This window comes from Scylla paramamosain, unplaced genomic scaffold, assembly GCF_035594125.1.
Source record: "Scylla paramamosain isolate STU-SP2022 unplaced genomic scaffold, ASM3559412v1 Contig131, whole genome shotgun sequence".
NCBI classification, from domain to species: domain Eukaryota; kingdom Metazoa; phylum Arthropoda; class Malacostraca; order Decapoda; family Portunidae; genus Scylla; species Scylla paramamosain.
Genome location: NW_026973796.1, coordinates 40001 through 55000, shown reverse-complemented (window position 1 = coordinate 55000; position 15000 = coordinate 40001). Strand labels below are relative to the sequence as shown.

At 35.8% G+C, this 15000-nt stretch overlaps 1 protein-coding gene across 1 annotated transcript; it reads left to right on the top strand.

The window, feature by feature from the left end:
- Nucleotides 1-364: 364 nt before the first annotated feature.
- LOC135099483 (uncharacterized) lies at nucleotides 365-11992 on the top strand. Its single transcript, XM_064001835.1, has 3 exons — nucleotides 365-679; nucleotides 1437-4697; nucleotides 11945-11992. Exons 1-3 carry the CDS (start codon nucleotides 527-529, stop codon nucleotides 11990-11992), a joined length of 3462 nt encoding a protein of 1153 aa, XP_063857905.1. The 5' UTR covers nucleotides 365-526.
- Nucleotides 11993-15000: the final 3008 nt, after the last annotated feature.

Below are 15000 nucleotides of genomic sequence, written 5' to 3'. Positions count from 1 at the left end.
CAGTACTCTCAATCATTCATCCCTTTCTATGGTAAAGTCTGGCTATCCCTGCCTGCTTCCTGTAACGAACTTTTCCAAGAGGGAGATTGTATGTGTGTGTGTGTGTGTGTGTGTGTGTGTGTGTATATATATATATATATATATATATATATATATATATATATATATATATATATATATATATATATATATATATATATATATATATATATATATATATATATATAAGAAGAAGAAGAAGAAGAAGAGGAAGAAGAAGAAGAAGAAGAAGCAAAAGCACAATAACTCAGTCCAATTCAAGCACTTCACCAATCAGCGGACGTTTTCCTGGGGTCTCGGGCGCTAGCACCAATCAGCAACCGTCTTCCTGAGTCTGCTTGCCACCTAACTCGAAGCTGATTTTCGGCCGCGACAGACGATCCCAAATACAAAGTTGATATACCTACTGGCAAAAAATCCAGCCTTCAGGTTTACCCACCCCCAGTGATCCATTGGGCACAAGGATTTCAAGAGAAACACTCCACTGATGTGTGAGAACAGCACCGAGATTTGTCCTGAGGAATACACAGACATGGAGTACAAGAGAGCAGAATCCGTGAAGGAAGTAAGAGCCGCGCGAGCCAAAGAGAGGCGTCTGGCCGCACTGCGTCGCCTGAGTGGCAAGAAAACACAGGCACGAGTAAGTACGAGTATACACCACAGACTGTGTTGCCTCAGATGACCGTCTTGCAGGTTTCTTCTTGAGAGAGAGAGTGTTGAGATGGATACACTGCGTGATCGTTGGATTGCTTGATAGATAGACTCACAAATGTATAGGTTGATTGATAGATGAACATATAGATAAATAGAAAGATACACCCAGATTGATGAGTTAAATGATTGGTAGATGGATAGATAGACAGACAGATAAATAGATAGGTAGACTGATAGACCTAGAGATAATTAGATAGATAAGTAGATAAATAGATTAATTGGTTGATTGACTAATAGATAAATAGGTAGAGAGATATATAAATAGATACATAGATAGATAGAAAGATAGATAGATAAGATTAAGATAGAATAAAAATGTAAGAAGATACTGACAGATAGATACACAGACAAATACGTAGAGAGATTTGATATATTGATTGATATATTGATTGATTAATAGAAAGGTAAATAGATAGAGATAGATAGATAGATGGATAAGAAAAACAGATACATAGATAGACAGATACACAAACGGATAGAAAGAAAACCAATAGATAAAGTAATTGATTCGCTGTCTTAATGAATGAATATACGAATAAGTTAATGAAGGAGTAGATTAACAGAGTGACTGACTGGACAGCTGACTGACATATTGAGATAGATGGTTCATCACCACATGCAAGTTTATATGAATACATGTCTCACTCTTTCTTAACATTTCCTGTTGTCTGGCTGCCCTACAGAAAGTAGTGACAGAGGGACGGAACACTGAGTCCTTGAAGGGGCCGGAACAAAATCAGTCCTTCAAATACAGCGCACCTCAGACATGTGACTCTGAGAACGAGGATGAAGAACACATTGAAATTTCTAAGATTGACTGGGTAACGGAGTGGCTGGACAAACATTGCTTCTTTGATGAGCAGGCCTGGGGCGCCGTCATGGCCGGTGTTGAGGCCACGCCAGAGGAGATGGAAAACGAACTCCAGGACAAACCCAACCCTCCTGTCGGTAACTTTAAATTGGATAGTAGCGAATACACTTCACTAGACAACACCTGCCCCAAGAAATTTCTCGCCGCCCTCACGCGCCTTAATCACTTGCAAAAGTCACACGATGATATCCTGGCACAGCTGACCTTCCCCAACAAAATGGTGGTGCAACATGTGACATACATCGTCAAGGCCTTCCTGAGACGCATGTACTTTAGAATGAAGGGCAAGAGCCACAAGAAACAGGAGGCCGTCATGCGCAAGATGCACTACGCCATGCAGGGCATCGTGCATCGCTACTTCAAGCGGGGCATGGATAAGAAAGTCTATTTACACAAAGCAGCGGAGAAGGACGAGTTTGAAAACTGGAGTGATGATGAGGATGACGAGGAAGGTCGAGGCGATGACGACCAGATGGAAGAAGGAAACGTTAATGAAACAAAAGACGAACAATGTGACGAAGTTCAGGAAAACGAAGAGAACCGGTCAAATAATGAAGACGAAATCCAAAAATGTAAAACAGCAATTGAAGAGATAAAGATGGCGAAGAAGTTTGTGAGTAGCGCTGTCACGCTTCACGCACAGGCCCCAGAGACTCTGCTCAACACCATGGAAGCGATTTACAACGGAAAGGTGACGGTGGAGCACGTGCTCAAACACCCCCAAACTCTCACCCACCAGAATGACCGCGTGGAAGGGAGCGTGCCTGGGATGAAGGGACAAGACGGTAACTCAAGCAACGAAGAAGACGACGAGGACGAGTATTACATCCCTGACGACAAGTCACACGCCAGCCTTGAGTTCTCCGACGACGAGAGAATGCACTGCCACCTCTCAGACGTGGAGGATGATGAGTGTGAAACGAATGACGCTTCTTGGGATGAGGAGGACGACAGTGACGCTGAGAGTGAGGCCCGCTTGAGTCCCACTGAGTATCCCTCAGATGGCGAGGAGTCCAGTTCGGTTGAAGACGGCGAGTGCGGTGGTGCCAGTGATGATAATATAACAAAGAAAAGCCAGACATCACCAGAGAAGGAGGTGGACTTCAAGCTGCTTAACAGACTTGCCGGCGAATTCAGTGATGGTAGCGAAGAGGAGGGGCACGAGAAGGCGGCGTGGAGGCGGAGTCAGGATGTGAGCCGCACTCTGTGGATGCAGGAAATGGTCTCTGACTGCCCACTCAAAGACAAGACTTACAGTCAAGAATTCCACTGCTGCCGAGCTCCTTTGTTCCCCAAGGTCAATCTTTCAACACATTCCATTCAAGAGAAGGAAAAAATTCTTGAACAGTTTATGGAAAAGAATGTCAGCAGAAACATTCGCCGCTACGTCATGAAAACAGTTTGCCGAAGGAATTTCGCGATATTCAAAAAGTTGTGGCGGCGTGCCAAGGGCCTCAAGCGGTTCCCAGGCCTGCGCCTGGGCACACAGGGCACTGCAGCGTGGCAGTCTTTCAAGCGGCAGAAGGCCTACCTTAACGACTTCCTCATGACAGAGAAAGAGGCCCTTCTTTACAGTTTGTCGCGGAAGCACAAAGTGTCGTGTGAAGAAATCATCCAAGCACAGGCGACGGTAGAAATGCTCCGTAAGAAACGGCGACTCGCAGTCAAGATTGTCAAGTTCCTGGACCAGCTCCCCATCCGCCGCCTCCAGTACCTGAATGAGCACGTCCTCGCAAAGGCACAGCGGGGAAATGGATGGGAGCCGCAAAGTCACTCAGACATGACTTCCGTGTTGCTGTTTTTACAGACTGTGGCTACAATGCAAGGACATGAGTCGCCCTTTCCCTGCCACGGCCCTGTGTGCGAGAAGCTTCAAGGCTACGTGGAGAGCCTCGTTCACGATATCGACGACGAATATAAGTTCTTTTGTAAGGAAAAGGGAAATCAGGCCCGCCGCGAGGAGGTCAAAGTAAAATTGAATAACATGAGCAGAAACAAGTTGGAAAAGTACTTGTCTGTCGCGAAAGAAACTTATCAGAGCTTGACGCGCAAGTTTCTGCAGCAGAAGCATAAATACCTTAAGAGACGCTTATCGGAGCACGAGCTTAACAGTCTGTTTCCCTTGTGCCCCAAAGATGACATAGGTCTGATGCACCTCCCTAAACACCAGAGGCTGCTACTGCTCACCCAACATAACAACAAACAACTCAAGCTCCGGCGTGATTACATTAACATGGTCAAGGAAAAGGCACGCCACACCAAGACAGTTCTGGCCAAAATGAACAGGTTCTTGTCGCGGAGTTCGGCTCAAGACATAATTTTGAAAGTTTATGACATTCAGACGCAGGAGAGTGAGTGGGCACAGAGGAGCAAGGTGCTGGAAGATGAGGCAATAAGCTACCTGGAGGTGTCGCCGCAGGAGTACAAGGAGTCCACCAAGGACTCCCTCACAGGCCTCACCTGGGACATCTGGAGTGACGATGAGCAGGACAGTGATTCGGACTGGATGGATGAAGGCTCAGAGGAAGGTGAAGGGGAGATGAGGAAGGAAGAGGAGATGGAACGAAAGGCTGACTATACTGAAAACGAACCGCTGACTATACAGAAAATATTCCGTGAGCTGCATGTACAGTATTATCCTACAGGAAATTACATACTTAAAAATCAGCAGGATGTCCAGGAATCCTATCCAACTTCCTTCCCCTTCGAACAAAAACCCTGGGAGACTCCAGTCCACCACGCGATCCTGGATAGATTCGTAACGTATCTTAGCAACAACAAATCCCAGAATGGCAGGCCGTTGAAGATCGACTTTCGGAAAGAAATACGTCGACTCTGGCACTACAAACCTAAAGGGTTCATCAAGACCATTCGATGCTACGAGAACCTCAGCAAAACTTACAACAAGGAGCACAAGAAGACGTTACGAGCATGGACGGTCACGAAGGCTGACGAAGACCACGAGCACCTAAAGCACCATGAATTCAAAGTGTCCTCGGAGTGCGAAGGCGAGACTCAAGCAACACCTACGAAAGAAAAAGAGAAAATAATTTCAATGAAAAGGAAATTCCAGGTAAATGAAGACATTACTCATCAATTTCTAAATGCAGAGTCAAAGAAAATTAAACTGGATCACGATGAACATGAAACAAAGGAAATGGATACTGGAAAAAAAATCAAAAGGAAAATCGAGGAGAATGAACAAATTACGCAAATGAATAAAAAAATCAAGAATGGCGGATATGACAAAACCATTAATACGAAGTGCACCTCAGCAGAAGACGAAGAACAAAAAAAGTCAGTGAAAAGGCGATTTCAAGAAGAATGGGATGTAATGGAACACCCAAAAGACAACCTCAAAGAAGTTCAAAATAAGAAAAAGAGGGTTTGGCGAGAAGAGAGTCACGAATTTTAAAGTGGAAAAATTTTGAAAGCAGTGAGGATGTAGAAGGCTGAAGAGAATAAGCATGTGTAAACTATAAAGACAAAAGTAAAAAAAAGATAAAAGTAAAAAATTTTATTAAAAATATTATTAAGAAATAACAAAAACAAATAAGGATAAGAGAAGAAAGAATGACAATAAACAAGAGAAAATATATGATTTGATGGAAAATAGAGAGATACTAGAAAAAAAAACAATAAGACTAACGCTTTGTTGATTGGAAAGAAATTAATTTTTGAAACAAAATAGGCCTTGGAAAGAAATTAAGAATTTTACAAGAAATAAAAAAAAAACGACTTGATGGAGAAGGAGGAACAAAAGAAAAAGAACTCCATTAGTGGAAAATTAATGATTGCACAAAGCTAGAATTTTGAAATTCCCGATCTTACCTCATCGCCCCCCCCAAAAAAGGAGAAAATTAATGAGAACAGCAACAACAAAATAAGGCATCCTGGAAATAACGACCAAAATCACGAGAATAATAAGAAAAAATAGTTTTGGCTAATTTCAATAAGATTTAAGAAAACAGACTAAAAAAAAAAGGATCGACAGTCAAAAATACTGAAAGCACTAAAACTTATGCCAAAACACTACAACGAAAACAGAAGTCAAGCATTAGTTACTTAAAAAGTTACTTAAAACATTAATAGAAGCCTTCAAGCACTAAAAATGCAGTCAAAACAACAAAAAAAGTTAAAAAAATAGGCAAAACAATAAAAAGACAAAAAAAAAAAAACAAGAGTAAAAACTTAGAAAAAAAACAATTAAAACATTAAAAAGTGGTGAAAATACTGAAAAAAATGTCAAAACACTAAAAAGAAGACAAAAATACTACAAAAAGTGTCAAAACAACTAAAAAAAAAGAAATCAACTCTAAAACAAGAAATCTAAACACTAGAAAAGTAGATAAAACACAAAAAAACACAAAAAGAAACTAAAAACTAAAAACACTACAAAGGAGTCACAAGAGAAAATGTTGTCAAAACACTAAAAAAAAAAATAAATGGAGTAAAACACTAAAAAAGAAAATAAAGAAAATAAAGAAAAATTAGTAAAAAATGAATGAAAATACAAACAAGTCAAAACATTACAGTGAGCCAAAATTGAAAAAAAAATGAAGTGAAAATACAAAAAAAAGAAAAAAAAATATTAACATATTAAAAAAAAATGCATATTAAGAGAAAAGTGTTAAAATAATAAAACAAAAAGACAAAAAATAAACAAAATGAAAAAAAGAAGTTTAAAAACTAAGAAATAAAAAAAAACAGTTAAAACACTACTAAAGCTCAACACACTAAAGTAGGAGCCAAAACAATAAAGAAACCAAAACAATAAAAAAAAAATATCAAAACTCTAAAATTAGAATCAAAACACTAATAAAGGAGTCGCAACACTAAAAATTAAACTAGAATAGAAAAAAAAAACATGGAGTCAAAACATAAAAAAAAGAAAAATTGAAGCAAAATAATAAAAAAAAGAAAATGAGTCAAAACATTAAAAAAAATGAAATAGAAGTCAAAACAATAAAAAGACAATAACTAAAAATATTAAGAAAAATAATGAAGATACTAAAAAAGGATAAAAGGCAAAACACAAAAAAGAAAAAAATAAATAAATGGAGTCAAAAACACTACAAAAACATCAAAACACTAAAAGGAAAAAAAAAGTAAAAATAAACTACAAAAATTCAAAACACTGTAAAAGTAGTGAAAACACACACACACACACACACACACACACACACACACACACACACACACACACACACAAAAAAAAAAAAAAATATATAAAATAAATAAATAAATAAATAAATAAATAAAAGTCAAAACAAAGAGGCAGGAGTAAACAAACAAAAAGTTGAAACACTAAAAAAAAGTAAAAAAAAAAAAAAGAAAAAATGGAGTGAAAACATTAAAAAAATCAAAATACTAAAAAAAATATGAAATATACCCAGAATACGAAATGGAGCAAAATAATAAAACAAAAAAATGGAGTTCAATCAGTAAAAGAAACAAAAAGTAAAAACGCTGAAAAATAATAAAAACATTGAAAACATTCAAAACACTAAAATACAAAATGTGGAAAATGTGAAAAAAAAGAAAAATGGAGTCAAAACATAAAAAAAAAAAACGAAGAAATAATGAACACTAAAATAACAGGGAAATGTCAAAACATTCAATGAAAAAAGAATTCACAACATTAAAAAGTAAAAATAAGATGGAATCAAAACTCTAGAAAAAAAAATGGAAATTAAATCAAAATAATGGGGAAAAAAAACAATGAAAGAAGAAAATGGAGTCAAAGCAATAAAAAAAATAGTTCAAAACAATAAAAGAAAATAAGTGAAAACACTAAATTAATAAAAAAATATGGAGCCGTAACACTAAAATGTAAAACAATAAAAATAATAATAATTAGAGTAGAAAAAATAAATAAAAAAAAAATGGAGACAACATGAAGAAACAAAAAAAATAGTCACTAAAATAACATTAAGCCAAACACTAAAATAAATAAATAAATAAATAAATAAATAACCAGTGGAAAAACAACATTACAAGAAAAGAAATTTACAAGTCAAAACAAAAAAAAGTTAAACTTAAAATAAAAGATGATAATGTCAAAAGTATTTATAATAAAATAAAAAGGAGCCAAACACAAATACTAGAAAATGAAAAAAAGTCAAAATACTAAAAAAAAAAAAAAAATACAAATGTAGCCCCCCCCCAAAAAAAAAAAAAAAACATAAATTAAAACACTGAAGAAAGAAGAGTAAAAAAAAAGCTGGAACAGCCACAAGACAAGCCAAAGGAAGACCAAAATAAGAAAAAAACACGAATTGGGAAGTGGAAACCTTTTAAAACAGTATTAATACACAAGGTTCAAGAAAATAAGAATGTGTAAACTATTAAAATAAAAAAAAATAAATAAATAGATAAAAAAGATAAAATATAAAAATCTTAAAAAATCATTATCAACAAATAACAAAAAACAAGTAAGGTTAAGAAAAGAAAACAAAATATAAGAAACAAAGACAAGAGAAAATAGATGACTTCATTTTGAAATGAGAGATATTGTTAAAAAATAATAATAATAATAATAATGACTCTTCATTAAATTGAAACTAATTAAATTTAGAAATAAAACAGTAGGCCTTGAAAACAAGTCAGGAATTTTCTTTCACAAAACCAAAAATTAAAGAAAGAACTTGATAGACGAGGGACAAAAGACAAAGGACTTTAAGCGGGGACAAACCATGACTCCACAAAGCTACAATTTTAAAATGCCCGCACCACCAATAAAAAAAAAAAAAGGAAAAAATTCATGAGAACAACAAAATTAACTCATCATGCCAATAATTACAAAAATCAGAAAAAATTAAAATAAAAAAAAATTGTTCAGCCTAATTTCAATGAAATTTAAGGAAATAACCAGAAAAAAAGATGGATAATGAAAACACTAAAATAAAGTAAAAACAATAAAAAAAAAACATGTGAAAATACTAGAAAGCAAAACAGGACTCAAAACACTACAAAAGGAATTAAAACATTAAAAGAAAGAATCAAAACACTACAAAAAGAAAAAAAAAGGAGAGAAAATAAGTGAAAATACAGCAAGGAGACAAAATACTCAAAACACTAAACAAAAAGTCAAAACAAAGAGGGCTAAAAAACACCAAAAAAGTCAAAACACTTGAAAAGGCTGTCAAATAAAAAAATATATAAATAAATAAAAAGATGAATAGAGGCAAAATACAAAAACGAAGATGAAACAAAGAAGTTAAAACAGTAAAAAGCAGTCATGACACTAACAAACGGAGTGAAAACATTAAAAAAAAAAAAAAAAAAAAATATATATATATATATATATATATATATATATATATATATATATATATATATATATATATATATATATATATATATATATATATATATATATATATATATATATATATATATATATATATATATATATATATATATATATATATAGTCAAAAACAAAAAAAATCAAAACACAAAAAGAAGAAAGACATTTGAAAACATTAAAAGAAGGAAGGAGTTCAAACGATAAAGAAAAAAAACAAAACACTAAAAAGATAAAACGACTCAAGACACTAAAAAACAAAAAAAAGTTAAAACATTAAAAGAAAAAAAAGTGAAAACACGAAACCAACAAAAAAGTTCAAAACACTGAAAGAAAAAAAAATGTAAGGAAAAAGAAAAATGAAAAGAAAGTCAGACTCAATGATAAAGGAAAGTCAAACAATCAATGAAAAAGAAACATAACACAAAAAAGGCTCAAAATACTAAAAAAAAAGTCAAAATAAAAAATACACATTGAAAATAGTAACCAAAACGTAAAAAAAAAAAAAAAAAAAAAAAATCAATATTAATTTGTGTATCCTGGTGTGAACATCACCACACCAAGTGAAATTCACAAGAAAAATGGCACAGTAAAAGAAAAACTGACAAAAAATGTTCACCAATATATATATATATATATATATATATATATATATATATATATATATATATATATATATATATATATATATATATATATATATATATATATATATATATATATATATATATATATATATATATATATATATATATATATATATATATATATATATATATATATATATATATATATACACTGCAGTTAAATGTTAACATAATATATGGAGGATTTTCCTTTCTCTCAAGCAAAGAAGAAAAATGGAGAGAGAGAGAGAGAGAGAGAGAGAGAGAGAGAGAGAGAGAGAGAGAGAGAGAGAGAGAGAGAGAGAGAGAGAGAGAGAGAGAGAGAGTTTCAAGGAATGAAGTAAAAATTACCAAACTTTATTCCCCAAAATAAGAACAAATATTGTATAATGTGCACAATGAAGTATTCATTAAAATATAATGATAATAATGATTGTTGACTATATTGCAATGCCATAATTGCAAGTGTCACTCTTCTCATACACTGCAAATATCATTTATTTATTTATTTATCATTTATTTACTTATTTAAAAAAAACATTTACGTTCTAACTTATTTACGTTTTCTCTAATATAATCACATACATATATATTAACCCTTAAGTGGGAAGAATGTTATCATTCTCCTCATCACAGAACATGGAGAAAAATTAACAAAGATATATGCAGGTATACATCTCTGAACATTCTGCATATACTGTACATAAAAATAGAAGCTTCCAAAAATATTGTCTCCCTTATCACCATACCAAGCAGTCTTTTTACAAAAAAAGAAAAAAAGAAATACGAAGAGATAAAGAAAAACACCCCAACAAACCACACCACACACACACACACACACACACACACACACACACACACACACTCCCATCAAAATGTCGTTGCTCTTCCCGTCAATCAAGATAGCGCGCGGAACTCACTGCCTGCCCGGGAACAATGCGGCCGTGGAAAAATACGTGGATGAGAGATGCCTTAAAAATAATAACCTGAGAAGCTGTGTGTGTGTGTGTGTGTGTGTGTGTGTGTGTGTGTGTGTGTGTGTGTGTGTGTGTGTGTGTGTGTGTCCTACAACAGGGAACAAGGATAACAATGGGGAAGTTTTTATAGAGTTTATTGGTATGTATAGAACGTTTGAGATTTATTAGTTTATTCCGCTGATATCGTCCATTGGTAAAAGATTGTTAGTTTAATATTTGCTTGAATCTTTACACACTCCGATGGTTCAGCTAATTAACTGGCAATGACTTCTGGATCGAGTGCTGTTTGATACGGTTCTCTCTCTCTCTCTCTCTCTCTCTCTCTCTCTCTCTCTCTCTCTCTCTCTCTCTCTCTCTCTCTCTCTCAACTGGCGTGTTTATTTGATTTTCAATCATATTTATGCAAAAGGAACAAGATGTTTTCTTGAGAGTGGCTTTTTCATTACATTTCCTCTGTGTGGGAAGACGCTGCGTTCAAACATCTCAGGGAATACTCGGTGGGGGAAAATATAGCGTACTGAAATGATCACAAGACTGCACGATTCTTCTTTATATTTAATATTTATAAATCTCTAATTGAGATAAACACACGATGTTTTATTTTATTTTTATTTATGCAAGAGGGTAACAAAAATTAGGAAACAAAAAAGGCCGCTAAGGCGAAAGTCCTCAGAGAAAAAAAAAATAAATAAATAAAAGTAAAAACCAGAGGATAAGTAATTTGAACCTCCCTCTAGAAAGAGTTCAAGTCATAGGAAGGCGGAAATACACAAACAGACAGGGAGTTCCAAGGCTTACCAGAATTTTTCAAGCAACGTACACTTTTTCTTTTCTGTCATCATTACAATCTCGGAAGGAGTTCAGAAATAATGTTATTACGATGCACAGGCCTTTCAGATTTCATGTATTTCAGTTTTGGAATGTATACCATAATTATATTAGTTCTTGTTCAGTTCCCAAATCACGCACCTTTATAACACAACACTGCGTTATACAGAAGCTGCATAAAGGATGACGAGTCTATGAAGGCAAGCTGACTGCACAGAATGACTCCTCACTTCAGAGTTTTCATAAAGCAAACGTCTCACTTTCTCATTTGGATTACTGAAAATGGATGACCACTTAAGTTGGTAATATAAATGCTGCGTATAGTTTTTTTTTTTTTTTCGTCTAGTTTTCCCTGACAGACTAGGGAAAACTAGAAAAACAAAAAAAAATAAAAAATAAATAAATAAATAAATGAAAAAAAATGTTGCGTGTAGTAAAATTAGATTATTCCCCCCCCCCCCTCTCTCTCTCTCTCTCTCTCTCTCTCTCTCTCTCTCTCTCTCTCTCTCTCTCTCTCTCTCTCTCTCTCTCTCTCTCTCTCTCCTTCTATCCAAGATTCACCAAATACCTCCTACCTTCAGTTCCAGACACACTCCCGCCCTAAACTCAGGCGGAAAAGTGTGCCATAGATTAAGAGGGAAGCAAGATATGGGACGTAAGGGGGAGCGATATGTATTGCCGGATTATACTCGTATCATAGAGTGGAGGACCAACCATTGTGTGTCTTCATCCGAGGCTACCACAGCTCACTACTCATTTATGTTTTTTCGCTGCCTCTCCCTCCCTTTCTCTCTAATCCCGTCTCTTTCTCTTTCTCTTCTCCTTCATTCTCACCTCTTTCCTTCTTTCTCTTTCTCCTTCATCCTTACTCTTTCTCTCCATCATTCTTCACTTTCTCCTCCATCCTCACCTCTCTCTCTCTCTCTCTCTCTCTCTCTCTCCTCTCTCTCTCTCTCTCTCTCTTCTCTCTCTCTCTCTCTCTCTCTCTCTCTTCTCTCTCATTCCGTTTTCCTTTCTTACTTCATGTTCAGAGCGATGAGCCAGGATGCAAAGACTGCACAGAAAAGTACTTGAGGTAGAAGTTTGAGAGTGGGCAGCCTTGCAGAGAAGACTTGCGAGGATCAGCCACAGACAAGGCACCGGAAAGCTTCAGAAGAGGGAATGCTGCCACTGTATTCCCTTCACTGTCCTCTGGTTACTTTGTCTCAGGACGTCCTGTATTTGATCTCCTTGTCACCCGCAGAACACCAGATACTCTTTTCTCAAACGTCTGCGCGTCAGATCTCGACTAATTTTAATACTTTTAACGAGAGTTATTAGGGTTTTCAATGGCGTCCTCATGTTTCCAGTGATAGTTTAACAAGGTTTCTGCATCATCAATATAGATTATAGAGATTGCGCATAAGAATCTGAATCTTGGACTTGAGAGAACGTCACAATGGCAACACAACAGGCAATGACGTCATCAGTGACCTGCTGCCGGGGCGTGCTGGGCACCTGTCGATGGGTTTTGGTGCACAGTTTAGTCTTACGCTTCTCGATGCACATCAACATAATCAACATCTATATAACGTCCACACGGATGGTGATGAGGATAATTAAACACATCGGCTCATATTTGTGACCTCGGTGTGTTTAATAATTCACGCAATTTTAATAGACATTTATATAAACAAGTACATCATTTTTGCTGAGCGATCGGCTCTCGTGGAACAAAGCTCACTATACCTGCGATTTTCCGTTCACTTCTGAAATTATAAGATAATATTCTGAAGTGCCTCGGTGTCTTTTCTCACAGACTTGTAATGAGCAGTGGTGGATTTTTTTTTTTTTCCTAATTTTAGTGAAAGCTTAATAAGAATTCTGCATCATCAATATGATAAAACATTAGAAATCGGGAAATCATGTCTATGGCATTTACAATAGTCCTTATAGAACACAACGCATACAAATACAAGAATTCGTGACATCAGACTTACAATTTTCAATTTTTTCATTTTTTTTTTATTTTATATATACACACATCATTATTATCTTGTTTTTTTTTATTTTACTTTTAGTCTTAAGTCGAATTTTTCTTTCCCCTTTATGAAGTTTTTATTTATTTTTATTAATGTAGACCGTGATATTTGTTATTAGTATGGGTAAGCAGTGAGTGTAACACTCCTCTACTTGTACTCACGACTGACAACAACACGTCAAAAGAGTTCACACTCACTGGATCGCGGCTTGTAAATATGTAGGAGAATGATTGACCTTATAATGAAGTGACTCAGTGTCCCAATCAGTGGTGCAGCAACATCTAACGTCAGTCACGTCATTCCCACCACGGATGCTATAAATTACTTCCACGCTGATTAACTCTCAGGCTGCTGTGGCTTTTCCTCAACCTTAATACAGTTTTGTAGCGCAGGCTTCAAGTGTAATTACTGAACATGAGTAAAAAAAAAAGTGGGCCCAAGGAGTTTAAACTTTTCAGCGCTTATAGTTTCAGTTTTTAGACCAATAACATGAGATTACTGGATTAAAGAAATTAGCTAATTAAAGTGGTCTTTTTTTCGATTTTTCTATTCCTGATACTTCATGATTACGGCATTGAGCGTTTGTCTCTTTTTTTTTTTTTTTTTTTTTTTTTTTATGTAGGAAGAACACTGGCCAAGGGCAACAAAAATCTAATAAAAAAAAATGCCCACTGAAATGCCAGTCCCATAAAAGGGTCAAAGCAGTGGTCAAAAATTGGTGGATAAGTGTCTTGAAACCTCCCTCTTGAAGGAATTCAAGTCATAGGAAGGTGGAAATACAGAAGCAGGCAGGGAGTTCCAGAGTTTACCAGAGAAAGGGATGAATGATTGAGAATACTGGTTAACTCTTGCGTTAGAGAGGTGGACAGAATAGGGGTGAGAGAAAGAAGAAAGTCTTGTGCAGCGAGGCCGCGGAAGGAGGGGAGGCATGCAGTTAGCAAGATCAGAAGAGCAGTTAGCATGAAAATAGCGGTAAAAGACAGCTAGATATGCAACATTGCGGCGGTGAGAGAGAGGCTGAAGACAGTCAGTTAGAGGAGAGGAGTTGATGAGACGAAAAGCTTTTGATTCCACCCTGTCTAGAAGAGCAGTATGAGTGGAACCCTCCCAGACATGTGAAGCATACTCCATACATGGACGGATAAGGCCCTTGTACAGAGTTAGCAGCTAGGGGGGTGAGAAAAACTGGCGGAGACGTCTCAGAACACCTAACTTCATAGAAGCTGTCTTAGCTAGAGATGAGATGTGAAGTTTCCAGTTTAGATTATAAGTAAAGGACAGACCGAGGATGTTCAGTGTAGAAGAGGGGGACAGTTGAGTGTCATTGAAGAAGAGGGGATAGTTGTCTGGAAGGTTGTGTCGAGTTGATAGATGGAGGAATTGAGTTTTTGAGGCATTGAACAATACCAAGTTTGCTCTGCCCCAATCAGAAATTTGGCTACCTCTGTTAGGTAGCCTTTCTTTTTACCCATTTTGTTTGGCCTTGGTCGTTGTCTCTAATAAAAACACTCATTACCTATTGGTCAGAATGGTCAACAGAAATACGTGGAACAACGTAAGACCAGACTCACTTCGCACTGCCCCTTAAGTTATTGGAATACCTATGCAGGAATACA

Coding starts and splice junctions, on each gene's coding strand:
- LOC135099483 (XM_064001835.1), top strand. CDS start 527: ATGTGTGAGAACAGCACCGAGATTTGTCCTGAGGAATACACAGACATG. Junction 680..1,436: donor GCAAGAAAACACAGGCACGA/GTAAGTACGAGT, acceptor GCTGCCCTACAG/AAAGTAGTGACAGAGGGACG. Junction 4,698..11,944: donor CAATGAAAAGGAAATTCCAG/GTAAATGAAGAC, acceptor TCCTACCTTCAG/TTCCAGACACACTCCCGCCC.